This window comes from Colius striatus, chromosome 7, assembly GCF_028858725.1.
Source record: "Colius striatus isolate bColStr4 chromosome 7, bColStr4.1.hap1, whole genome shotgun sequence".
NCBI classification, from domain to species: Eukaryota; Metazoa; Chordata; class Aves; order Coliiformes; family Coliidae; genus Colius; species Colius striatus.
The window spans coordinates 8,869,329-8,896,315 of NC_084765.1; the positions used below are offsets into that span (position 1 = coordinate 8,869,329).

General features: G+C 39.2%; 1 protein-coding gene across 1 annotated transcript in view; it reads left to right on the top strand.

Moving 5' to 3' along the window:
* The first annotated feature begins 1,986 nt into the window (after window positions 1–1,986).
* Window positions 1,987–26,987, top strand: part of LOC104554799 (synaptotagmin-9) — a 59,831-nt gene continuing 34,830 nt past the window's right edge. Inside the window, exon 1 of the mRNA XM_061999984.1 lies at window positions 1,987–2,134. Coding sequence (XP_061855968.1) covers window positions 1,987–2,134 — 148 coding nt within the window. The remainder of the gene's footprint in view (window positions 2,135–26,987) is intronic.

Consider the following 26,987-nt stretch of genomic DNA (forward strand, 5'->3'; position numbering starts at 1 on the left):
TCCTCTTTATTACATATTGCCAGAACTGGCCAGGACTTGAAAAAGTTTCTACCCCTAGAGAGCTTACGTATGTATATATGAATAATTCACTAGCCCTCTTGAAGCTGTTTTTCCCAAAGAGGGATTTTGATATCTCTGGTTTTACAGTTTTACCCCTTCTTCACTGAAGTAGGATGAGCAGCAGTACTGCTAAAGCCTGGTCTTTAGTTTCAGAGAAAGAGCTGTGATTGACAGTACCTCTTCAGAATTGTCTCACTTCCCTCCCCCTCCCTGCCTGCTCAGAGAGACAAGCCAATAACACTGATAGTTCCAGCACCAACATCAATATTTGTGCAGCATTTACTAAGATTAGTAGGAAGTTTCGCCTGCTTGGAGATGAAAATGTATACTTATGTCATAAAAATCTCTGAGGTTCAAAAATATAATCTCAACAACCTGTCACAGCTACATACTATTTCATTACCTATTATTAATTCCTAATAACAACAAGCCAGCAGGAAATAGTTGCCTATTAACTGATGGAATTATAGCTGCCTTATAGAATCAAGTTTTACAGACATAAGTTTTCTACTAAAGGTGAAGGGAAAAAAAGAAAAGAAAAAGCAATGCCTTTGAGACTTAGACAATGCTGCCAACACTGGGAGATGAGAAGATATGCCGGTAAACAATTTCCATTGTTAACATACACTCCATTTGCGGAATACATCTCTACTTATTTCAATGATGTACTTTTTCCCTTAAAAAAAGAAAAAGGCTTCTAGTAGAAGCTGTTGCTGTCCATGGTATTTCTAGAACCGTTATCACCAGTCTTTGAACAGTAGGATGAACAGACACACCAGTCTGAACTTTCCAAGCTCACCGTGGCCTCTGATATTTGCTTAAACTATTACAAAAGGGAGAGAGAAAAAAAATTAAGTTAAATGGAGCAGCCAGTTCTCAGCTCTTCGCCTCTTGACACCCACCAGCCTCCCTGCCTACAAATCCAGAGAGCTAAGCAGCACCTTACAAATCTCCTACTTGTCAGGATAAACATGCTTAATGGCAGACAGCTTCTCAGCTTCCACCTCCTCCAGCAAGGCTCTCCTGCCTTCCCATCGAGCTATGTCCAGTTCTCAGGTGCCCAAGACTCCTCATCGGTGCTTTAACTCTTTCCAACCCACCGCTCAGGCCAAAGTAGGAACCTGCTGCAGAACACCGTTCTGTCCAGAGTAGATCTCTGACATTTTTCCCTCCTCAGGGTTCCCGACAGTGAGGGCACGCAGTGTTTACAGAGAGTAATTTCAAGGCAATTAGCGGAGTGAATAGAATAATTTCTGAATAGGAGTAGGCAGTGAGACACAAACAGCATCCAATATTTAACAAACTGATAACATTGAAGGCGGACCAGCATATAGGGCAACTGGGCCTGCCTGGCCATCTCCAGAGAGCAGGGCGAGGAGCTGCCCATCAGGACCTGCCCTCGGGACCGTCCTTCACCAGACCCTGCGCCGCTTCTGAAGTTTTCCACCCGCGCTTGTTTCCAGACGCGACTGCGGATCTCGACTCCAGGGGTGCCGCGGCCGGGCCCCACCGCTGATCGGGACTCCGTGCCGGAGTGCGGGGCTGGCCCTGCCCTGGGGCGACGGGCGGTGCGGCTGGCGGCCCGCCGGGGCGGAGGCGCGCCCGGCCCCGCTGCCGCCGCGAGCAGAGCTGCGCCAGCGCGCCTGGGCGGTCGCGGCGCCTGCCTTCCCCGCCCTCGCGTTCAACTGGTGGGACCCCCTCCCGCCTCCGCCGGCCCCGGCCCCGGCGGGGCGCGCAGGAGGCGGCGGGACGAAGCAGGCAGTGGGGGCGGCCCGGCCCGGCCCGGCCTGGCCCGGCGGGGCGGGCGCGGCTGGCTGAGGATGCGGGCGGCGGCCCGGCGGCGCGGGCGGCTGCAGGCGGGCGGCGGGCAGCGGCGCGGCGCCTGACCGCAGGGCTCCGCTCCGCTCCCGAGGATGCTGGGCGGCGATGCCCGGCGACAGGGAGGACGAGATTTGCCAGAAAGCGCTGCAGCTGCTGGCCGACCTGTGCTCCGTCGGGGCGGTGGAGAACGAGAACTGCCGGGATTTCATCTACTACCTGCGGGACAGAGCCCGACCCCGCCTCAGCGACTCAGGTACGGCACCCGCGATAGGGGTGCGGGCAAGGTGCAGGCACCGGCGGCCTCTTCCGTCCCCCGGCTGCAGGAGGAAGGTGAACGTCCCCGAGCATCCCGCGGAGGCCGGGTGCCGCGGGGCGAGGCCTGCCGGCGTGGCGGGGGCTGCCCGGGTGCCAACGGCTGAGGAGGGAAGAAGCGGGGCGGAGAGGGGGCTCCCTGGAGCCAGAGGCTGGAGGGAATTCGCCCCGCTCTGCGCGGGGAAGGACGCTCGTCCCGGCCGGGCTGTCCGCCACTGCGCCCGGTGCCACCGGTTCTCCGGTGCAGGCGTCCGGCGCTCGGCTGTTGGAGGAGCCCCTCGGTGTCCGCTCGAGCGGCCCCCAGCTGGGCGTGCCCTGCCCGAGTGCCGGCAGCGAGGGATTGCGGGCAGGGTGGCCGGCAACTTTCCCCTGGGGCTGGCCAGCCTGCCCCCGCCGCCCGCCTCGGCTCAGCCGGGCCCTGGAGCGGGTCCGAGCCTCCCTGCCCTGCGCTGCCTCCTCCGTGGCTTGCTGCAGTGTCACAAGCCCAGGGCCCCCCTCTTAGAAGTGCTTCTGTGCCCCCCCCATCGCTCAGGATTTAATCGTAAAGACTGGAGGGGTCCGTAGCTCAGTTTAAATGCCGCACTATTTAACTTTCCAGTTCTATATTTCACCAGATAAAAAGACCATTTCTTGCATTTCTGTAGCAGATATGGGACTTGTAGGTCTGACAAAGGTGTACACCAAGTGGTTTTGTGTGGAGCTGTCTGGACTAGGGTTCCCTTTTCACATCTTGGATGACACTCTGACTGAAAAACTTAAAGAACCTTTTTAATAAGCAAACTGAGCTCAAGCTGCACAAAAATGTTGAAAGATTGATAGTGTTCTGTACATCTCTGGCTGTAAGGGAAAGGCCAATTGTGATTTACAGTAGTTTATTAGAGTGTTAAAAGAGAAGTTGATAAATGTTTGCAGTACTGGAAAGCCTTGCAGTTAGATCAGCTGATCGACCCAGCACAGTGTTAATTTATTTAATATTCTCTGAAATGGATTAGTTCATTTAACACAGGGCAGTCTAAGGGCAGTCTAATGACTTTCTATTCTTAAATGTTCTTCTGTAATCTGAACTAACTGAGGATGTAAACTTACCAACAAATGCCTGGATGTGCTAAAAGGCCTGGAGGGAACAAGTAAAACTAAGAAAAACAAAATAGGAGAAGGAGATCTGCTGCCACAATAAATGAATAAGGAATTTTCTAACATTCAGTTTACTTGTATCCAAGGCTATTTGCAGCCATTCATTCCCTTAAAAATGTTCCAATTAAAATGATTCATGCAATGTTTGATAAAGATTCTTTAAAATTAGGCAAATTTAATTGTTTTGTTCATATAGGCAGATTTAATTGTTTTGTTCATATAAGCAGTAATTTCTGTGACAGACACCTGTAATTTTCTGTAATTTTCATTTACCAAGGGATCAATCACATATTTTTATATCAGGTGATGATTCCAAAAATGTCTACTTAAATCAGTGCTCACTTTGAATACTAAATTACTTGAAATGCATACAGAGACTTTAACCTCAGCTACTTGGATAACAGCTTTCAGATTTCTTTCAGAAGCTACCTGCTTTTTTTTTCCCATCAGCCTCAGGCTAAAAGAGTACCTGACATCTGTTTGAAAGCATTTTAAAAGCATGGTGTGCTCAGTAAAAATTCATCACCTCTATCCGAAGATTAAAAAAAAAATAGATGTGTATTTATTTCTACCTGTTTTGCTTAAACCATCATTATACAACAGCCTTCTGGTACTGTTGCAAACCTGCTCAATTACACAGAGCAGCGGTCCCTAACCTTCGCCAGCCAACGTGCAGCAACAGTGAGCAATTATGCTGCAGGCAGCATCTTCTTATTGGCCTCCATTTTAACATTTTTATTTTTTGCAGCTGCAGCCAGTCTCAGAGGGTCTAGCAGGCAACATGTTATCTATAAGCCGTGACTTGGAAACCACTTCTGTAAGGAAGCAATGTCAGGAATCTATAAATTCACCTTGTCTTATATTTCTTTGATTAAAATAGATATATTGCCCCAGTAAACTGGCCACCCATGTAGTTTGTTTAGTTGGTCTTGGATGTGATGGGCTGTAAGAAGACAGAATACATAACTTCCAGAAAGAAGTAATAACAATTCACAACCAAAGAGTGGTACATTAACCAAATCCAATTTGATTTACCTAGCGAGTTTCATTGGCAACTGGCCAGATGGCATTACAAAGTCCTCCTAGCTGATCCATTCACCTTCCAGCCACTAGTAGGCTGAATAAAACGGAGTAAAGTAAAACGGTGCTGAAAGACAGCATCTTCTTGGCATAATTAGGCAAAAGATGAAGCTATCCTTATTATAACTTTTGCCCTCCCACTCTGTGTGAAGATGATGTGCATTAGACAAACTAAGCAAATTCCTCTTACACCAGCTGAAAAAGCACTCTAAAAATGTGTACAATTTTGTTAGAATTGAGAAAAGTGCAGCTAGAAGACATACATTCTTAGCTTTTGTACATGAATTAAAGCATTTCCCCATGCTTATAGAAGTTCTTCTGCAATAAAGTGGCTACTTACCTAAACCCAGATACATAGTGGATACCTATGATTTTACACTACATTTGGTTTGAGCCATTCAGGTATACTGGCTTTGTTACATGAGTGGTAGAAGGACTGTACAGATGCAGTAGTTAGTTGAAAAGTCAAGCCCTACTTGAGGGAAGAAGTGAGTTGAGGGATTTCTCATACTGAGGTTTGTCTACAAGCTCGACCTCCTGGTGTGCCTCAGTCCCAGCACTGAGCAGCCAGATCCTTGGACATCTACTCATTTCTTGCCTGACATCTGATGCAGTTGGCTGTGTGGCATCCCGCCGTCCAAGTCTTTGATGTGTGACTCAGGGAGGGCAGAAAGGGACTGGACGCTTGTGGCATGTACAGCGTCTTTATTTTTCAGTAAGTACTCCACGGTGCTTAGAGCATAATGTTAAGGGCTAATGAGTTCTAGGTTTAGCACACTGGTCTGCTGGATTTAAAGGGTGACATGGCTGAGTCAATTTTTAAAGGTTTTCAGAACACTGAAAATGCAAATTAGGCATTTAGTGAGAAATCTTCAATTAGTTCAATAAGAGTTATATGTCAGAGCACCCTTGAAAGTCTCAGTGGGCATCCTTAAGCATTTAAATACTTGGACAAGCTGGATCTTTTCCTATTCCATTCCTCCATTTCCTGTTTGTAAATGTTGATAATACATCTATGTCATAGAAGGGTTTTATGAGGGTAAATTACTAAGTCTGAGAACACCAAGTGTACAGTATATTCATATGGGCCTCTTAAAGATACTCAAGTGGAAACCATGTTAATCATATGGGCATTTGAAAACAATCACGCAGTATCACGTAATATCACCCCATGACACTGGATAAAAGAGATACTGTAGGAATGGAAGTTGCTTGACTAGAAGAATTATATTAATTTGTGAAATAAAATATAGACCAACCAAAAAAAACCAAGAAAAAAACCCATGAAGGCAGAAAATCTTAGTGGAGAGATTGAGCATTAAAAGAGGAATTGAGACAAAATAAATGGTTGCATTTCCTTGTGTACCATTTCTCTAATAGATTTACCTTTCAACTTCTTAACTGAAAACTTGGTGTGGGGTGAATCAAACCTTTGAAAAAGGTGTGTCTGTTTTTGTTCATGTGACTTTGGACTTTTAAAAGATGGAAACTTTGGAGGGGGGAACAAATCAAAAGAATTACATGATTTAGGATGGTTTAGAGTTTGGCATAGAAAAGAGGAAGAAAGGCTTTTAGTGGCTGGGGCCAGTGCTCTGTTCTCAGTCTCCTTGGTACATAACACTTCTGTTGTAGTTAGTTTTACTGCTTTAAAGTTGCATTTCAGACATTAGCTTTAAAGCTTTTGCCACTGGTGGTGGTTGTAGTTCTTAGGTGTAGGCGATTCTGGATCTGCAGGGATTTTTTTCTTTCTATTGTTCTGTAGTGAATCTTTGTTTATAAAAACCCAGCTCCTCAGACATTGCAGTGGTAGGATCCCATTGCTCTTCGTAGACTTCATGGACTTCTGTGCTGCCATTTGTTGCGTGTTTTGCCAACTTTACAGCAACTTGTGCTGACTCCTAGATAGAACAACAAATTGCTTAATACATAGTTTTATGTTTGCTGGAATTTGCAGAGTATCAGTAAAATTAGGTTATATAAAGGAGTTGAACACTGAGGCTGCCTTTCGCAAAACTTCATGTCCTTAGCACATTCTGTAGATTGAATTTTTCTTCCTTCAGTTAAAAAGTATGCAACCCTTGAAAACTTGGAATAAACATTTTTTAAAAGTCAGAGGAAGCTGTTAGGAGCATGAGGAATGGATAAAAAAGATGCTTATGAAACATCTAGTAATGAATTGTCATTAATTTTGTAACAGAAAAATGAATAGAAATAAAAAGTAAAGTTTGCTCTCCTTTTCTGTTTTGTTGAATTGCACATCTTGAGGGTAGGCCAGTAAGGTCTTAAAATATTCTTAATTATGTGCTTTAAAATTGACCAATAGATGCTAAAACAGATTTCATGGTGAATATTGTGGGTATAGTGATGGCCATTAGGCATAAAGTATGCCACAGGTCATAAGTATGATGTCATTATTGTACAGTGACAGAAAGGCAGATTTTAGTGCTTCACGGAAGTAACAATAATAAAAAACCTAAAAAATATGGACATGGAAATGGAAGACACAATGTCTTGCAGTAGAATTTAAGAACCTTGTCAATCAGTACTTTATTTTTTTTAATGTATACTTTCAAGGTCAGGAAAGAGGAAAGCACAAAGAAACAAGAAGGCTTAGCTGGCGTAAATGTGGCCTCCCAGACCACTGGTGGAATGTGAGAGCAAAGGTTTTCTGTGGAGAGTATCATTCCAATAGACTGGTCATTCTCTTGGAAGCTAATACTTGCAATTCAGTACTATCCCAACAAGCTTCCCTTGAGTTTAACAATAAAACTTGTCTTCAGAAAGTAGTTAAATTTCTTAAGAGGGTATTTCTAAATTTTTATAACTCAAATGACTTACTAGTTTATCCCCCACAACACTTCCAGGAACATATCAAGCTGCAGAGTTTCAGCAAGATGCTAAGTACATCTAGATTGATCTAGATAAATGCAAAATGCATTTATGAGTTGTAAGGACATGAAAAAGATTTGAGTGGGTGAAATAACTTTCAGTATGTTTCTTATTTTCCTCATGATGAGCCATTGCTTTCCATATTTTTATTTTCCTCCTGCAAAATGAATGTAAAATGCTGCCACTCCAAATTGTTAGTATTCTATATGTAGTGGTGGTGCAAAACTCTTCACAAGGTAGAGGACGTGTATGAATTGTATTCACTGACATGATGTCAAATGAATGACAAAGTGTAAGGCCCAAGTTCCTGTAGATTTCAAGAACCAACGTGTTGTTTCAAGAATTTAAAAAAATACAGTGCTGTTATATATTTTAGGCCAAAAATATGTATTCTTTTTCTCTTCTGAATAGCTAGGAACAAGTTTAGAGAAGGTAAAAATAATGATTTCCTGTTACTTTTTTTGTAAGAAGCTCTACAAGTTTAATTATCGTTAAACAATGCCAAGTCTAATTGTAGGCCTGTGGTCAGTGGAGTTCCACAGGAATCGGTTCTGGGGCCAGTCTTGTTCAATATCTTCATCAGTGACCTGGATGAGGGGACAGAGTGTACCCTCAGCAAGTTCCCTGATGACACCAAACTGGGAGGACTGGCTGATTCCCCAGAGGCTGTGCTGCCATTCAGCGGGATCTCGACCGGCTTGAGAGTTGGGCAGAGAGGAACCTCATGAGGTTCAACAAGGACAAGTGCAGAGTCCTGCATCTTGGAAGGAACAACTCCATGCACCAGTACAGGCTGGGGATTGACCTGCTGGAGAGCAGCTCTGTGGTAAAGGACCTGGGAATTCTGGTTGATAATAAACTAACCATGAGCCAGCAATGTGCCCTCATGGCCAAGAAGGCCAATGGCATCCTGAGGTGCATTAAGAGGAGTGTGGGCAGCAAGTCAAGGGAGGTTCTTCTCCCTCTCTACTCTGCCCTGATGAGACCTCATCTGGAGTCTTATGTGCAGTTCTGGGCTCTCCAGTTCATGAGTGATAGAGAGCTTTTGGATAGAGTCCGGTGCAGGGCTACCAAGATGATCAGGGGACTGGAACATCTCTCTTTGGAAGAAAATCCGAGACATTTAGGGCTGTTTAGCCTGGAGGAGACTGAAGGGGGATCTTATCAACATTTATAAATACCTAATTATAAAGAGGTTGAGGCCAGTCTTTTTTCTTTGGTGCTCAGTGACAGGACACGAGATGAAACATACAATCTGGAACACAGAAAATTCTGCTTGAATGTGAGGAAAAGCTTATTTCCTGTTCAGGTGAGGGAGCCCTGGCACAGGCTGCCCAGGGAGGGTGTGGAGTCTCCTTCTCTGGAGGTTTTCAAACCTACCTGGACATGCTCCTCTGTGACCTGATTGAGGTGAACATGCTTCAGCAGGGGGTTTGGACTAGGTGATCTCTAGACATCCCTTCGAACCCCTACTATTCTGTAATTCTGTAAACAAATAGGCTCTCAAAGGTTTTCCTGTCATTCTGAGTGAGTTTATTATTTTTTTTTTCCCTGGGAAATTTGTTTTAATCAGATAACTAAACTTTGAAACAAAGTGTAGATAAAAAGCAAATTACGTTCAAAGAGAAGAAATTACTCATGTGCTTAATTACAGTTTGAAGCTGCAATTAAAGAAAACTCATTTAAATAAAAACGTAAATCAAAGATTTTACTTAAATATAACTGCATATAACTTTTTCCCTAAATAGTGTTTTGTTCTTTTTACAGGTAACCTAAAGATGTATAGACATTTAAATAATAATTTACACTTCAGAACTGGTGAAAAGGGAGACTACAAAGATCACTCTTAGAATAATATTGATCTTGAGCTTTGATCAGGTTGCAGCATGTTCATATTAACTACTATTCAAACAAGAAAGGGCAGATTCTTGCACTACTGAAATCACTTTACATTTTTCAGTGGTGCAAAGCAACTTCGGTGTAAGTTGAAAAGACAAACTTGAGTGGGTTATTTGTAGTTTCTTTGACCAAGACTCATACTGCTGCTGTCCTGCTCTTGGATGTTGTAGAGAGATGGGCAAGTTTAACTGTAGACAGGAGTAAGGTGACTTCTAGTCCTTGGCCTCTGCTTCCATACTCAGTATAGGTGTGGGAAGCAAGAGCTTTCTGATGCTTCCATTTCCATTTTGGTTTTACTTTCTCACTCATGTGGGAATTACACCAAATATCTGTTGTTTACAGTAGTCATTTATGCACTGAAATGATAGCGTAATGTTGTGTTATGCTTGTGTTAAATAGGCTGATGCTTACCACACCACTTTGTATTAAATGAAAAAATTGTGTTTACTCATACATTATATTCATTGCATGTATATAAATAATACTTACTGAAGTCATTAGAAGCAGATTTGGGAAGTAATCCTTAAAGTTAGAATTACATCAGAAATCCCACTCTACAGTCATCCCACAGTTTATAAAATTCTCTTCCAAATATGCGGTGAACATTAAAGAAAATGGTTATTTTGAACCATGAGTAACAAAAATATATATAATTAAAAATATCTTGAAGATTGGTGTCAAAAGCATCAACCTTTTTTAAAAATAGGGGTGGCTACTTAGCATACAGTCTGTCTTACACCTGAATTCTCATCTTAAATGCCAGTTTTGCTGATAAAGAACAGTGGGCTAAATTTAGCTGTTGTATATACAATTGTACTTGCCACTAAAACTTTATCACTGTACTTGTCATAAATCTTACTTTAATGGGATTTGCACATTCCTCCTAGATAGGGGGAGAGAGGAAAGGGTTTGCTAATTTTTGTTTCCTAAGAAATATCCATAAGCTTTCTGCAGGCAACGGTTTACATTTGGAGACACAAAGCTCAGACCACTTAAGTAGAGGTGTTACTGTAATGGATTTATGGGTCATTAATTCCTCAGAAAGCATGAACCTGTGTCACAATAATGCCATTTTTTAGTACTGATAGAATTCTGAATTGCTACATTTCTGTGTGACCCATACATTTAGTGACCCAAGTACAAATGGTCAGCCACATGTCCCCAGATGGATTTCTGGAAATTTCCTTTCCAATCTAATTTGTGAGAGTTTAATTACACTGACAAATCAGAAAACTAGAAATCCGAGTCCAAAATTATTGCTGTCATAACAGCAGATCTGGTTAAATTCAGTCTTGAGTCTGTGCACTACTGTAGCATCTTTGGTGTATAATACGTAGAGGCTGAACATTTGTTTGTATTTAAACCACATTTCTAGGTTGTATTTCTTCCCCCCACTGAAAATTATGATCATTGTTGATTTAGTGCAAAGCTGTGCTTAAGAACACTGTGCTGTGCATCTTTTGCTACATTTTGTCATTAATTTAAGCTCTTTTGTGGCTTTATTTAGACCAAGGAGATAAAGAGAGATTATTTTGGTCTAAAGCTTTGTGTCCCTTTCATATTGCTAACAAAATTTCAGTTCAAGGAATAAGAATTTAGAATAATTAATTACAGATGGAAGGATTTTCCATAAAAATGCTGTCAGCTGCACCTTTAAAAATCTGCAATTCCTGAGGTTCATCATCATCTTATACATATTTTTTTTGCACGTTCTTTAGTACTGTTAAGTAGTGAGTACTTCCTCCATTTATTGGGAGAGTAGAGATAAAATTCTGTATGATAGCTGCTGGTTTGCACGTTTGTTACGTTAGCTATTGTAATCACACTGAATCTTACATGTTTTAAGTTGCTTGAGATGTTCAGCTGCATTTTTCTTTTTAATATTAGACATTCATCAGCCAAGTAAAATTGGTTTGACTTCCTTTGGCAAACATGTACACTACAGAATTTTGTCTCGTATGCTTCCTATGGTTAGTTGGAATTTGGAAATAGAGTAGATGCAGTCAAAACTGGCATATGTGTCAGTATATCTTGAGCCAATTTACAGTTGATGTGTGTCTACCAAATATAAATGTTGGAAGAGTCCAAGAATACATAATCTATCAGAAAAAGCTTTTAGATTGTTGATGTAAATCCACAATACTAACAACAACAACAACAACAAAGTCAGATACTAATGATTTTGGAGTTAAAACTTTCAAAGGGCATTTTGCGTGTGTATACCCGTGTTTCAGATGTTTGTTTATCTGGGTGTTCCCACTTCATTTCTCAAGCAGCATCTCATTTTATTTACTGCCCATATTTCTAATATTTTTAATGAGTCTGGCTATAGGGAAATAAAGCAGATATTGAGATGGTTCTCACTAAGTGCTATTCTATTCCCCATAGTAGGGCTGATGTAGGATATGTAGCAGTGGCATGGTAATTCTTACCTGCTGAAAAGAGCTTTTAGGACCATTAGCAACCAAATACAAGAGAAAACAGATCTGGTATTGCCTAAAAAAATACAGAAAACTCTGAACAGATATTCTCTTATCAGTACTGGGGTTTTTTAAGCTTTATCAATTTGCTTGGGGTAATATAAGACACAAATGTAAACTAATAGCTCCAATTTGGTCCTCTCTTCTGCAGTAGATCATGCCATCAGGAAAGGCTCCTATTTCTGCAGATGCTACTAAAGCATCCATGGTAACTAAAGTCTAACTTGAACTTTTCTTCTTTTTTATTTTTAATTGACAAGTATTAATGGTGATTAATGAGTCCAAAAAAAGGAACAGAGATGAGACATTTGGCTTAGCTGGTAAACAGAAAAGTGAGGAGTTGATCTGTCTTTTTTCATTTGATATTTGTTGTAAACGTATTACCGTTCCACAAAGAAAGAGGGGTGAAAACCTCATGCTGCAGCAAACATCAGCATGAAACCTGTCTCTTGGGCTGCTCAGGAGGTGTATGTGAGGAGAACAGGCAGATAAGCCTCTGAAGAAGGAGACATCACTCATGTTCCTACGGGACAAAAGAGCACCGAGCAGATTTGCTGTCACTCTGAAATTAGTGTTCAGAGCTGAAGCCTGGGATTTTGAGGATCGGGAAAAGTTGTGGATATACCTTGTGATAGCTCTGTTGTAAGAAGTTATATTTCTGTTTTATATTACCCTTAACATTTGCCTTTATTTCTGAATTTAAAAACCTTTTGAGCTACTTTTGGGAGTTCGCTCTAGAAAAAGATAAAAGCAGATCTGTCCAAATGTCTATCTTGGGCCAGTCAGATGCTCATTGCCTTCTTTTTGTTTGATTGTGGGATTTTTTAAGAGTTCATAGTTTTGTAAGCCTGTCTGAGAAAGCATGATTTGACACTGTCCATGGGGCTGGGTCTGAACCAAAAGAAGAAAGCTTGGCCTTTGTGGTTTCAGCTAATAAGGAAAACCTGTTATCTCAGTTCGTTCCCATGCAACAGCATCTCTGTTCCTGCCAGCTTCTGTTAACTGCAGAAAGTGTAACATTTTTATATCTGTGCATTCTCAAGTTAATATCTTGTTCCTGCCTACCTTATTCATTCTCTACCTGTCTCTTGTTCTGTTGTCCTTGTGTTATAAAGAGTGATTTGACTAGTCAAGATGATTTCTTTCTTACTGCTGCTATAAGCCAGTGATGATAAAATAGCTAAAAGCAGTGCCCAAAATAGCAGTGCATAGGTATAGGTTTGGCAGAGCGATTTGATAGTAACTACCGTATCTGTCCTTCTGTGGCATTGTGTTACAAGTGAGACCCAGCTTTGGGAACAAAAATTACTCTTTCTTCCTTTCATGTATTTTTCTTCTTTCTTTTCTGTTTTTCTCGGGAGCTGGAAACTGGAACAGACCATAATAGCAACAGAACCAGAAACATCTTCAGCCACCTCAACTTTTTTTCTTTCCCAAATTGAGGGGAAGCAGTTTTTCACCGTCAGAAAAATCTACAATTCAATTTTGGGATCCACTTCTTATGCCAAAGGCTCTGTGCACCAAGAGAAGATGAATTTTTTTTTTTTTAAATGGAAGTCTTGGGATTTGACATTTTCCATGGTTTGGGTGTTCTGCCTTCTTTTTTCCGTACTCCTCTTTACGAGAAAGCTTTCCAGTGGTCGTTCTGTGGTAGTAAGCAGGATGAGGTGTCTACTCCAATCATAAAACTATGTTTATGGTTGTATTGTGAAAAATTATCTCTTCTGACAAGTCAGGTTTGTTTACGCAGAATTAATATAAAACCACTTCTCTTATTCCAAAGTGGAGAGAGGCTCTTCAGGTCATTCCCTGTGTGTCAAGGCAAATGTGAGCTTCAGCAGTGCCAGAAAAGCCTTAGAATTAGCTCTGTCCTTCCACTCCCTCGTTAGCTGTTCAAATGAACAACCGCTTCACGCCCTGCCGAGCAGCTGATTGGCCTTGGAGGGAAGAAGCATCTGAAGCAGTATTAATGTTTCATTCAAAATCATGAGAGCCAGGGAGGAGGGGAGGGGAATTAGGGAATTCAAAACCCCAAATCAGTACTGCCTTTTATTTCACCAGGCCTTTTTCTCCGAAGCAGCATCCTTAATTGTCTCCCACACTGGGTTTCCTCTCAGGACGTTGTTGTTGACTTTGTGAAATGTTTTTGCCAAGGGTAAATTTAACAGTATAGAGAGGGGTTCAGCCCTCTCTCTTCCCTTTGTTTTTCTCTCTCCATTCTTCATCCCTTTTCCCCAACCCTATTAATAGCATCTAGTATGATTTATGCTGTAGAGGAGATGGAGGAGCAAAGGAGCTGTGTAGTCCCTCCATCCTCTGCTATTTTCCTTTCTGGAATCATCACTGATGCATCAAGACCTAGTATGTTTACCATGTAAAAGTCCCTTTTCATTTTCTCAGTGAGCAAAACAGATCAGAAAGCTGTAAAATTAGTGCCTTAAAATGCTATCTCAAAGATATATGAGCAAACTAAATGTGATAAAGCAATCAGTAAAGGTGTGTATGCATGACAGCAAGGACAGCCAGCTGCAATCTCAGGACTACACATGTCCTTGGACTCCAACAATATAAAAATGTCCAAAATTGCAGAAGAGGAGTAATTCTTACTTTTCCGTAGCAGTCCCAGCACTTTGAAACATCACTGGCAGCCATTCCAGTGTATTTAATGCAATAATATCATTGATGTTAAAAGAAATAGCACCTCAAAGAGGGTATTCACATGAGATCTTGGATTCATTGTAAATAGCATAGCACGTGCCAGGGTTACTAAATCTGGAAATGTTGCTGATAAATAAAAATACTTTTAGGATAGGAGTGGGAAAAATGTTAGATGCAGAAGTGTTGCATAACTACCCCGAGTAACAAGGAAGGACTCCTTTTACAGTGAGTGTTTCAAGCAGTACTGTCCCCGGTATGTCACAGGAGATAGATTCTAAGTCCTTAGGTACTTCTGAGATGAATATTAGTATTGTTGAGTTCCAAACCTCAAATGTTACTTATTCTTTTACCTATTAGTCTTTGTAAAAAACAGAAGGAAATAAAAGCAATCTTTTACAGAGTATTTGCTGACTTGGCAATTGAATGAAAGGAATGATGCTGACACACCTAGTTCAAGGTAATGGGAGGACTTAGCCCCAGCTGAGGAGAACTACGAACAGATAAAACAGCATAGGAGATGTCTGGCTGTAAATCCTGCAAATCAAATAGTTTTCTACCAAGTGTTAATACAAACTTGTTTGATTCAAGGGACGTTGTTGAGAGATAGAAGTATGGTTTAGTTCACTGGACTAGATTACTAGTTGGGTACTGTGAAAACGAAGGCTCCTCAACTGTGCCAGTCACTTTGAGAAATCTTAGTGCTGCTTTTCCTCTGCCCTTTCAGTTGCTTTTTCAGCAATGATATGCAGTTAAAATTCCACCTAATCCCCTGTCGGTAATCAGCAGAGAAAGCAGGGCATGTCTCAAGTGTGATGCCAGTAAAGCACTGAGCAGAAAACTGCCTAAAAAGCAGGCAAGAGAAAACAGTGGGTCCAAGGACTTACGTGGAAAGTAATCTTCCTGAATATGGCTCTCTCCATTTTCATAGTGAGCAGGCAACAAGAGCCTGTGCTTTGTTGGGGCCTCTCAGCATTTTATTCTTATAAATAATAAACAGAATATATTTTTCTCCTGTGTAGGTTAGCAAATAGAAATGTTATCAGCAAGGAAGCCATAATTGAGAGGCAGAGATTTGATGGAATACATATTCAAATGGGAATAAATAAAAGCATAAGGAGGATTTCTGTGCTGTGCTTAATCTGAATGTTTAGCTTTGGAATTTATTCATGTTATCTGTTTGCAAGCTTGGATTTATATTTTCAGACCTAAATCTCACCCCACAGTCTAGCCTGCATCTCACTGTGTAACAGTACTAACAGGGTAGCTTTTAGTTACCTTTTGCATATCCCAGCATTTTGCTGTTTACTGCCCCTTTTTTGGCATAAACATTTCAAACATTACTTTCATGGCCTGCACATCTCAGCGTGATGCCATTTGAGACTGAAACAGAAAGGACTACTATAGTGGTAATCGTGTTCCCATTATTGGAGCAGAAATGCTCAGTTTCTCTCTATTGGAGTGAGACACTGTTTTAATGTGCACCCCTTCTACAGTTTGCCCCCCCTCTACTGCTTGGGATTGAACAGTGTATTTTTACTGACTCGATGTATTTGTTATTAAGGATATATATATGTTTATTAATTTCAGAATACCCCAACCTGCATGTTTTCATCACGTTTAGGAAGCTTATAAAATGACTCAGTCACCCCTTACATGAAAGTCCTCCAGAGAAAAGTGAGGTAGCTCTACTCAGCAACCTGCTAACAGCCTGACTTTCACAAGTCTGGAAGTTAGGAACATGCCGCTCTTTGAAGTGCATGGTCCTTTCCCCTTCTTCTTCCTTTCACTCTTCCTTTTTCCTGTAGTTTTTTATCAGTTTAGTTTAGTTTTGTTTTGTTTTAATTAAGTGAATGCAATTTTAACCTTACAAGTGAAAAGTTTTCTCTTTTCCTAACATTCACATTTTAGTTATTAAAAAAAATCATTCCTTTTTCCTACCTGCATCTGAGTTTGTACAATTTTGGGGCAAAACTTCATCTTGCTGTCAGTCAGAATTCAAAAGCTGCTAAACCAGAGCCACTAAATCTAACCTCGTGACTTCTGTAACAATACTTTCACTCAAAATAATCTCTCAGAGTAACATTTTCAAAGAAATATACGAGTGAAACTGCTTGTAACCCTGAGTAGGAATTTGATATAAGCCCTTCACGTATTTAAAATCCAAGCCTTAAAGTTTGTGGCTGCATAAAATAAGAAATGACTGCTTCTATTCAAAATACTTATCCCAGTGTTACAGTGATTCACTTTGAATAATCTCATCTCATGTATTCCATTTTGTTGTACTTGAATGTTTCCTGTAACAACCATCATTACCAGAATTAACAAGTTCTTCCTTAAAAATACAAGAACATGTTTAATATTCCCCTCAATGCTATGCACTGCCAGCAAAAGTTAGAAATTTTCAGTGTGAAAGGTAATCTTTGCTACTTAGTGGGGCCAGTATACACTGTTAAATGTCAACCCAAGGGCACTAATAGTGTTAATTTAAAGGAAATAGGATCACAAACACTTCCTGAGAGAAGGATATATACAAGCACCCGATTCTAAAGAGAAGATTTAAAATGATGTTTATGTAATACAGTTTTAGGTACATTTTTTCATAATAAACTATTGGAAGTAAGATTTATTTTTGTTGTTGTTGTTTTTAATCTCATTATTTATTTTGAGGAGCCACGTGGGACCAGGGTAAGCAGTAGAAACAATTGGTGAGTGTCTTATCTATCTGAGGCTTTTGGCTAGGAGAGAAAAAAGTACTAAGTGTTCAAAAGTAATATCTTAAAATCATAAAGGTGAAATAACTGAAAAATTAGCAAATCCCATCAGTGCATCCCAGTTAGCAAGGAAAGCAGGTTTGCAGCTGTCTCTGAGGAGCTGAAAAGAAATCCTCATTGCTGTTTTTAGTTGCATTTTTTTTCTGGGCAAGAATAAAAAATTTAAGGATCAGAAGATGGAAAACCAGTGGCTAGAAAACTACCATCAGTTTATTCTGTTAGATATGTTTGTTTTTCTCGTAGAAGTAGCAGAATTTTTAGAATTCTTCAAAACTGAAGGAGTTCTCCAGATCTGAGAGAAATCCTACTGAGCAATTCTTGGGGGAGAAGACATGAAAGCTGTGGCTCAGTGTTTCCATGCTGTTTTCTTAACTATCCCACTGCTGCAATATTACGGTTTCTGGGATCAAGAGGCTGCCACCAACATTTTCTCCTTTAGCTCTCTTTGTAATTCTGAGAGAGAGGTAAGGAGAGCAGTTGTTCTTCCCTTGAAACAGGCCTGAGGAAGAGCAACTGTGAGTCTAGAAGAATGCTGCAAAATTGATAGTCCCTTCTCTATATCCCATTGTTTATGTACACCCATCTGGAGAGACCAGTGTCTAGCATGGAGGGTTTATCGCTAATTATAATTGAACAAGTCTTATGGTAAGGTTGTTTATCCTCTTTTTCTTATTTATTGCTTGAGTGAATCTCATACATGTGAAATTATGTTTTAGGAGAAGTAAGATACCGTGCAACTGGTGGTATTTCACTGCAGAATAACCCCTGAAGGGATTTGTAATCCCTTGGTAGTAACATCATCTAATAGTGATCCAAATTGAATAATAAGCTCAGTGCTATGAACACAGCTTCGTTCATTCTGTTAATTCAAAACTCATTCTGTTTTAGTTAGCATTGCCTAGTAATTAATTATGATTCTGTATTTATGCTGTCAATGACATCCAGAGGCTGGCCTAAACACACTTGAGCCGCTGGCGGCAGCAGCAGCAGCAGCCGCAGTAGTAGTATATATACATAGGACTATTTTGTTCTCCCTCTATAAATGTATACTGTAGGCTGTCTCTTAAAAGATTTGTTAAGGAAGTCTTCCCTGTAGCTAAACAAGAAGACAGTACATGCTGGACATCAGTCAAAGATGCACAGTGACACATAGCTTACTAATTACTATTAATGTTTACAGGATTTGGAACATCCTAATTGATTTTGGCACTGAAAGTGCAGTGTAGTAAATTGCTTGTCACCTTTGTTTCATCCTAGGTCTCATTGAGAATCTTATGCAATTAACTGTAATTGCTATACTGTATTTATTCTAAAGTGCACAATACATTACTGTTTTGTTGTTTGGATCTTGAAACTGGGGATTTAATTGCTTACAAAATACGGTTCAAAGTAAGAGGATCTTTGTGGTGAGGGATTTTTTTTTCAGAGTAAAAAAATATGCAGATTTTAACATAGTTCATGTTCCAAACTCTTAGTCTTCCTGTTCTTGAAATCTTCCTAGCTTCAGGGAGCATAGCTTGCACATAAAGATACAACAGGGAAATCTACATTACCGGCTTATCTGGCACAGGAAGAGGAGCTTGATTTGCTGCACACCATTCTGGTTACCGGACTGAATGTCCCCTTTGTGCTGCTGCCAGTGGTGAAAATTGAGCCAGTTGCCAGTTCCAGACATCAGGCAAGCCTAGAGCACTGATGGCAGGAGGATCCTGTGTCCACATTGACAAACCCGGAGTCTAGCTTCAACCTTGGTTCCACTACAAGGAAAACCGCTTAAAAACACACCACCAGTCACGTGTATCACTGTAGTATCACCAGGCTCCAAGTACAGACACAAAGCAAAGCCACAGAAAAGAGAATCCTTCCCCCTCCCTCCAATGCTAAATCACTAATTTGGACGCATCTTACAGTACTTATGAAGACACTAGCTAAAGATGCTGAAATAAATTATGTTGTCTGTAAGATAGGGCAATTGTTTTCTTGCCTGTGGAAGTGTACTGTAATTCTTGAAAGGAATATATTTCCTCCACATATTCCTGGTTACAAGGTGGAAGAAGCACTGAATTGCTCACATGAATTCATCTGCCAGTTTAGCCTGGCAATGTTTTCTATTTAACCAGCCAAAGCTCCAGAATTAACCTGGAGTATTTAGAAACCTGAATGAAAGAAAGAGCTTTGCCAAGAAGCAGTCTATGACAGCAAGAGAAGTGAAGCCCTTCGTACACGTAAAGGACAGGAATTTAAAAACTTTCCTTCACAGGAATGGAGAGCTACATCAATGTTTCTCAAGTTTAGACTGACAGCTGTTTCTTTTTACAGTGGATTGTTCAAGGAACAGCTAGCCATAAGTTTCCTTGCTGTCCTTATTAAAGCAGAGGATACTCCTTAGTTCCTCATATTAAGAAACTAGCTATTCTAGTTCTTTTGGAGAAAATAATTTCAGGAGATAAGATACAGATCTAGTTAAATTAACTTAATTAAAGAAAATGCAAATCCACTAGAATGAGAGTGTGGATTCTACTTGCTCCAAGCAGAAAATTTCTCCAAGAGTGGATATGACAAATATGACAATAAATGTACATTTAAAATATTAGAAATATCTTCTATCAGAATGCAAGATGAAAACAGAGAGTATTCCTTTTGAATTTGTTTTACCTACTGCAAGTGGAAAGACAAGACTAAATACCATGAATTGATTTCCAGCACATTCAAACTCTAATAGAGCTTACTTTTAATCCAGTTAATTATTTTGCTAGTCTCCATTCAATTAATTATCAAAGTTCTTATATAATATGTAAAATGGTGCTTTGATAATAAAAGATCATAAAAGAAATACTGCAGAGTTGGCTTTAGCAGAAAGAAAAGCAGGATTGAAATCTGCAGGATTCCAATTTAAAAGAGGCTATTAACTTTGGCAGCAATTACATGTATATGTATGTACCACAAGAAGTTGGCATATGGAAGACTACTATAAGTTTTTACTGTAGGAATCATTTACAATTGTACAAAAGTACCATTACTTGGATTTTCTGCTCAGATCTTACAGCACTGTTACATTTATCAAAACCCACGTTTCACTTTTTTTTATTACAGGTGTTGATTGCAATGACTTTTTGTGGTATTTCAGGCATCATGGGAACTAATCTGAAAAAAAAAAACCAAAAAAACAAAACTATTTTGCTTTACAACCTAAGAATTGCTGCTCAGCAGTCCCTTTATGCTGCAGGCTACGGTGACATGCTTTTCATCTGTCTGTACCAGTCTCTGCACAGGTCTGTTCATCATGTCAGTTGGTAGTTTACATGCTGGCAATATGCTTACCGACTCACAGAAAGCAGGTGTATTTGGGGAGATGACAGCTTTCTCTACCAATTAATTAACTCATTTATAACTAGATAGTTTGAAAAAGTCATACCATCTGATTAGTGGTCAAAATCTTGCTTGTGTGCTAAGCAATGCTTACTAATTTCTCTGCATCCCTTCTCTTTCGTTTCATGCTGTTTCACTAGAAGCAAATGGAAAGTTGCTAACCTCAAAATGGGAAGGGAAAAAGTTCAGGTTCCTTTTATAACTTTTCAACTGAATTACCAAATTTCACCTTGAGCAACTATGTTGCGTCTTCCTGTTGCCTATGTATAAAAAGATATTTGACATTTATTGAAGGATAGAACTTTGACATTTATATGAGGACAGAAAAAACTACTTAGTGATAAACAGTTTAATCATTGTGATAATTTAACAACTTTGTTCTACAGGATACTTGGTAAAATGGATAGAAAACTACTACAATTCTTCAAATATCCATTATTCTTTCTAAACACATTTATTGCACTGTTTACATTCCATTAACATTTGTCAGATCCTGATTTACTCCCAGTGGTTTTAACTATATGTCCAGACACTCAGAGAGAACACATGCAAAATTTTAATGCTTTCTAGCAGCTTTCATGAATCAGCCTTGATTTAGGAAAAAAGTTTACTCATCCTATCGACAACAGTAACATTACTAATTAATTAAATGAGGACAGAAGGCTGTTATGTCTCAGATGGAGAGCAGAGATCACAAAGTTGTTAAAGACAAAATCTTAAAAAAGATAGCTTGCAAATTTCTCTTCAAAATCATCTAAATTACATCTTTCTCATTAAAATGCAGATTTGCATTTATTTTCCTACTCATAATATTTGAAAATAATTGTTTTGAATGGACCTTATCATCCAAGAGAGTGGGAGGCATACAATTGATGGACAGAAATGAAGAATACATCGTGCATCAGAGAGGTAGTCTGAAGGCTTTGACAAGAAATGTGTCAGATGACCCCTTACTTTAATCACTCTTGAATAGTTACACTCCTGAGCATGCATCAAGCCTATGTGCATTGAAGTAACACGCTTATTCACAGTGTCTCATACTGGTAAATAGGGCTCAACAGGAAATCATTGCTATAAATGACTTCTTGTATGAAATGTAAGAGCTTCTAATCCTTGTGCCGACCTTAGAATCTCTGGTGCGCACAAGTGGATGATTCCTATTTGTTATTTGTGCAGAAAGGCTCATGGTATTTCTCAAGTGTTGAAAATAAAAACACTTTCTGCTTTCCCTTTGCAGCTTTGGAAACCTCCAGACAGATGCAAAGCTAATGTATTTAGTTAAGTTACTATCAGCCTGAAAACCCTGAAATGCTGAAGAATTATTATCTTGACCTTTATGTCAAGATGAATGAAAAACAAATTAACTTCTGACTGAGCAGGCCTTTTTGAAGGACTGTGTTTGTTAAATAATGTCTTGTTTTTTCATATAGGTCTAAGGGCAAAAGCAAGCTATTTTCCTTAAGACCTAAGACTCCTTAAGCTCAACGTTTGCCAGAATTTCTAGCCTTTTAATGACCTAGTTATTGATCTTCTTCTTGGCATTGGTATTTTATTATGATCTGATTGGTTCTATAGTACACAGCTATCAGCATTGTTGACCCAAAGTTCAAGAAGGATTGGCAAATATATAAGTTAACAGCATACCGTATCAAGCTTTCGTCTTTGTCCCTGTCCCTCACCTGTCCAGTAGGTTCTCAGAAACTCCTGACCTTTCACAGTAACTGATTTGTTGAGCATGCCCCTTTGACTATGTGGTAGGGCCATGTTTCTCCAAGTATAACTCTGCCTAGCTTTACTCAAGCAATGTAAGGGCACATCATTAATATATGAGTCTTCACCAGTCACTGACAAGTTTCAATCACATATGTGAACTCTACCATCTCGATTTTTGAGAGTAGCAATCCCATTGTTACTTCACTGATGCTAAAATGCACTATTCTGACTTGTTTTCTTCCTGATTTTTCCTTTTTTAATCTATCTTTTATAGCTCAATAACAGTGCTTAGATCAGCAGCTGTAGAGAGTAAAGCCCTGAGTTTAGCAGCCTGACAGTTTGCTATTCAGTGAGAAAGCTGCATATTTGGATACCTCCTTCATGATACAGAGAAAGAATACTGACAAGCCTCAGAAATTAATTGTTGGGCATGAAGATTATTACCATCCTTCGTAATACCAAAACTTCAATCAATGCATTGATTTCTTTAACCAAGTGCACATGTTGGATACAGTAACTGGAAGAATAGGATTAGATTCTACTGTTTTCTTCTTGGTGAGAAATATTGATCAGAGTGGGTTTCCATTAATTTGAGATTGGTGGGCATCTGTCACTCCTATGTGGTGTTTAACATTTGCTTAATTGGTCACAATTACAGAATATCAGTTTTCCTCTCCATAAAATTAGTTAAATACAAGAAGAAAAGCCTCTTCAAGTTGTCCAGCTTAAATTTTACATTCAAAACTAAGTACAACATGAAATTGTGTAGTTCATAAGAACACTTCAAAGAGTTGTTGCTACTAGTTCTTTTTACAGATTCCTTTTAATATAAGGAATGTCTTGCACAACTGTACAATTATACCCAGGAAAGCAGAAATCCAGATATGTTCAATTCTTACTCAGAGCACACACTATTTAATATAGGCTTTGCAAAAATAAGCAAGTTGTATTTCCACTTGCCAAAATTAGGAAAGCTTCCAAGAGCATCTCAGCTTTAAAGTAATTGCTTTCTAGGAATGAAAATGCAGAAGAGCAGTCTGAATGGTATTTTTTTTATCAGATCTGTTTCTCAGTTCTATGCTTGAGCTGTTACATTTTTAATGTTTCACATTATATTTCTCTTGATTTTCTGCTCTTAGTATCTTGTTTTCATATCTGTTCTTCAGTTTGCTCTTAGACAGTGTCTTAGACAGACAGGATTTCCAGAATTACCCACTCCTAAGTCTTTAGAAGCCTTGAACTCATTTCTTTTGCTCTCTGGAGATGAAGCAGAGCATGAAGAGGAAGGAAGTATATTGTGTATATTTTTTTCTAACAGTAAATTCACAGTAAACTTGATCTGATTGTAAATTACTAATTCATTATCTTTCCTAGTAGTAAATATCCCTCAGTCACAACCTAATTCATATGGATCACACCAAAAAGTTTCATTTTATAAAATGGGAACCATAAGTTCACAAAGAACAACAAATGCATAATACATCCACTGTGGCTGTTTTTCTGAAGTACTACTTTTTAAACAGTCAGTGTGAGCCTTACAGTGCATCTGTCTCCTCATCTGAGAAGGATAAATGCTTTCAAAGCTGTCTTTATTTCCCTTTATGCCAACAGCTCACTCCTAAAAGAAAAATCTGGCTATTTAATCAGCTTAAGATGCTAGTGGCTTGCGATAATTTACTTTTCAGGAAGGATGATGTGTAACAAGGCCAGGATAATCAATTAGTATGAGGAAGTCCTAACCAGAGCAGTTTGAAAATGTTGTAAACTGTCTTTCTGTAGTCTAGGTGTTATGTAGCGATGAGAATGCACTCATTCAGAAAAACAGATCTAAACATCTCATTTGGTTCATGAAGGTCAAGATAAGCAATAAATTTTCTTTATCCATACCAGTCTGTGCAGACGACTTTCCTGAAGTCTCTTGTGAGGTTTCAACACTTGTGGCAACATTTTCATGATCTGCCAGTATACAGAAAGCAAATTAATTTTGGCTTTTCCTTAAATATAAAGCAAGGATTGTAAATACTGAATCACTGTGATGGGCCAAACTCTCACAATATAGTCTTAGAGTAGTTGATTCTGAAAAGGAACCTAATGAAATAATTGACCTTATTTCCATTCCAAGCAATCTGACTTTAAAGAGAAGCTTGTACTTTTCTTCTACATAAATTGCCCAAAAGAGTAATCTGTCTTCTTATTTTTCATGTGTTTAATTCCTAAAAAAAACCCCAAAACAATCCCAAATTAAGAAAATAACTTTCAAAACCAGACATAACTTTGTAGATTATTCAAAATTAGAAAGGCTAATGGTTGTCACTGGGCTTAAGAAAATGTGAGGGAGAAGTAGCCAACCGGTAGATGAAACTCAATGCTTCCAATAGGAAAGAAAATGGAAATTTGAGAGAAAAGTATGTTAAATAGATTTGATTTAGAACTAGATGAATGATATGACTCCTAATAATCATAATGGCTACTTCTGTGAAAATAGTTTTTCATTGTATTACATTATATTAATCACATAGAGGTGTTTGTGTGTATATATGTTTACATATACGTCTTTAGATATGAATGTGAAACTTAAGTTTTGCTAAAGCTTAAATAGCCCTTGAAACGCTTTAGTGGTCAGCCCACATCTCCCACAGTCCTGTAAATTCATTTAATTCTACAAATATTCCCACCAAAAGCAAAACAATCAATAAAACCTTTGAATAAGTACTTTTTGTTGTTGTTGTTTTTTCCCCCAGGAAAGATTATGCGCTAAACAGAATCAAAATTAAAAGGAATTAATTAAAAACTTGCAGAAAATATTGCTGCTTCCTTCTTATTTTTATAGACATACATCTGTAACTATTGTTTTGAGCACTTTGCTACAATATTACTGTACAGTTTGATACAAGTGGGAAATGAAATGCTTCTGTCATTTCTTTTACTTCTCTCAAATGCTTCTTTACTATTTATTGCAATTTACAGACTCACACAGAATCACAGAATCTTAAGGGCTGGAAGGGACCTCGAAAGATCATCTAGTCCAACCCCCCTGCCAGAGCAGGACCACCTAGAGTAGGTCACACAGGAACTCATCCAGGTGGGTTTTGAATGTCCTCAGAGAAGGAGACTCAACAACCCATCTGGGCAGCCTGTTGCAGTGCTCTATCACCCTCGCAATGATGAAGTTTTTCGTTGTGTTTCTTTGGAATCTCATATGTTTTAGCTTGTACCCATTGCCCCATGTCCTATCATTGGACATAATTGAGCTTTCAAGAACTCCAATGGAATTTAAAGCTGTTGGCTTGGTTCAAATAAGCCATTTACTCTTCCATAACCTGTCAACTTCCTGCTACTGGTTATATATTGCAGAAATAAATGGCAATTTCTCTTCATTATTATTTGTAGGGTCATAATATTCAAGATTAATGTATGCTCTGATGGTTTATTGATGAAAATGTTCACAAATCTTGAAAGGTCTGTACTTTTAAACACATATAATTTGTCCAATATTTTCTACTAGAAAGCACATTTTTTCTTTATTCATTTTTGCATCATTCATTTCTTCATTAAAGCCTTTCATTCTGCCAATGAGAGAACATACACATTATTTGCCAAAAGTGACTAGTCACTTTCTATAACTAGATGAGAAGATAAATCCTTCAATAATCCCATGAACAACTATTTTCTGTGCCCTAAAAAAAGTATAAACATTTCCAAATTATTAATTAGCAACTCAATTCAATTTGGCATGATCCTACAAGGAAAAGTCCAAGTGTATCATATTATTTATTCCAAGCAAATTATTAATCCGATTCTATGTAACATGTCCCAAGAGGGAGCGGAGAAAGTGGGTAAGTGGAAACACATATTACAGCTCTTGACTACAATCCTGGGAACGTTTAACTCTTACAGAGCACAGCTCTTCAATTCTTGCCCTGTGAAAGACTTAATAGGCCTGATGGGTCTATGAATTTGCAGTATAAATGTGTACCCCAACAGTTTCTTTCCCACTAAGCATATCACCAGCTTCCCATTTTAGCTACCAAGCTACAAAGCATGTCTCAGAAGGCAAATGGCTTTTCAAGACTTTCATGTTCATTTGCTTCAGCTACATTTCCTGTCCTGCAAAAGCTGCACCCTAACTGATTCTGCCTTACAGGGTGAAATGGAGCCATTTAACATTGACATCTCCATGTCATTGTTACACACAGAGTACTTGACAATATGGTATGGTATATTTAGTACTGGTGTCCTCTCTTCTGTTATACTATTATTTATGCCTTTGTTCCAGATGACAGTATATAATGTTTTTTTGCTGGATAGTACAAGATCAAATGTATATGGCAATTTTGCATCTTTTATCAGTTGTGAAAAGTATGTATTCAAGGAGAATATGGTAATAACCAAAAAGAACCAAGTCCAAAGCTTGGTAACCTGGATAAGTCTTACTACAGTTGTATCTACGCAGTCATGACAAATTCTGTTTTCTTCTGTTGCTTTGTTTGTATCCATGTTGCTTGTGAAACAGAAGCGTTCGTTCTAACAAGAGGAACAACATAACTCTTTGCCAGTAGATACTACTGCAAGATGTCAGAAAGACAAAGGCAAGCCCTTGAACATATGACTCCTCTCAACTGTGTCTTTAAGAATCACTGCTCAATTCAGGCAGCTGTCTGATTAGTAAAAACATTTTTTGTCATTTACAAACTCTTAACAGGATATTATGTCAGCTACGTTGTCAGGGAAGCTTGCATTAATGCAGACTAAATACGTTAATAGGAAATAGATGTGTAAACAAGAAGAAAGTCTTCTTAGA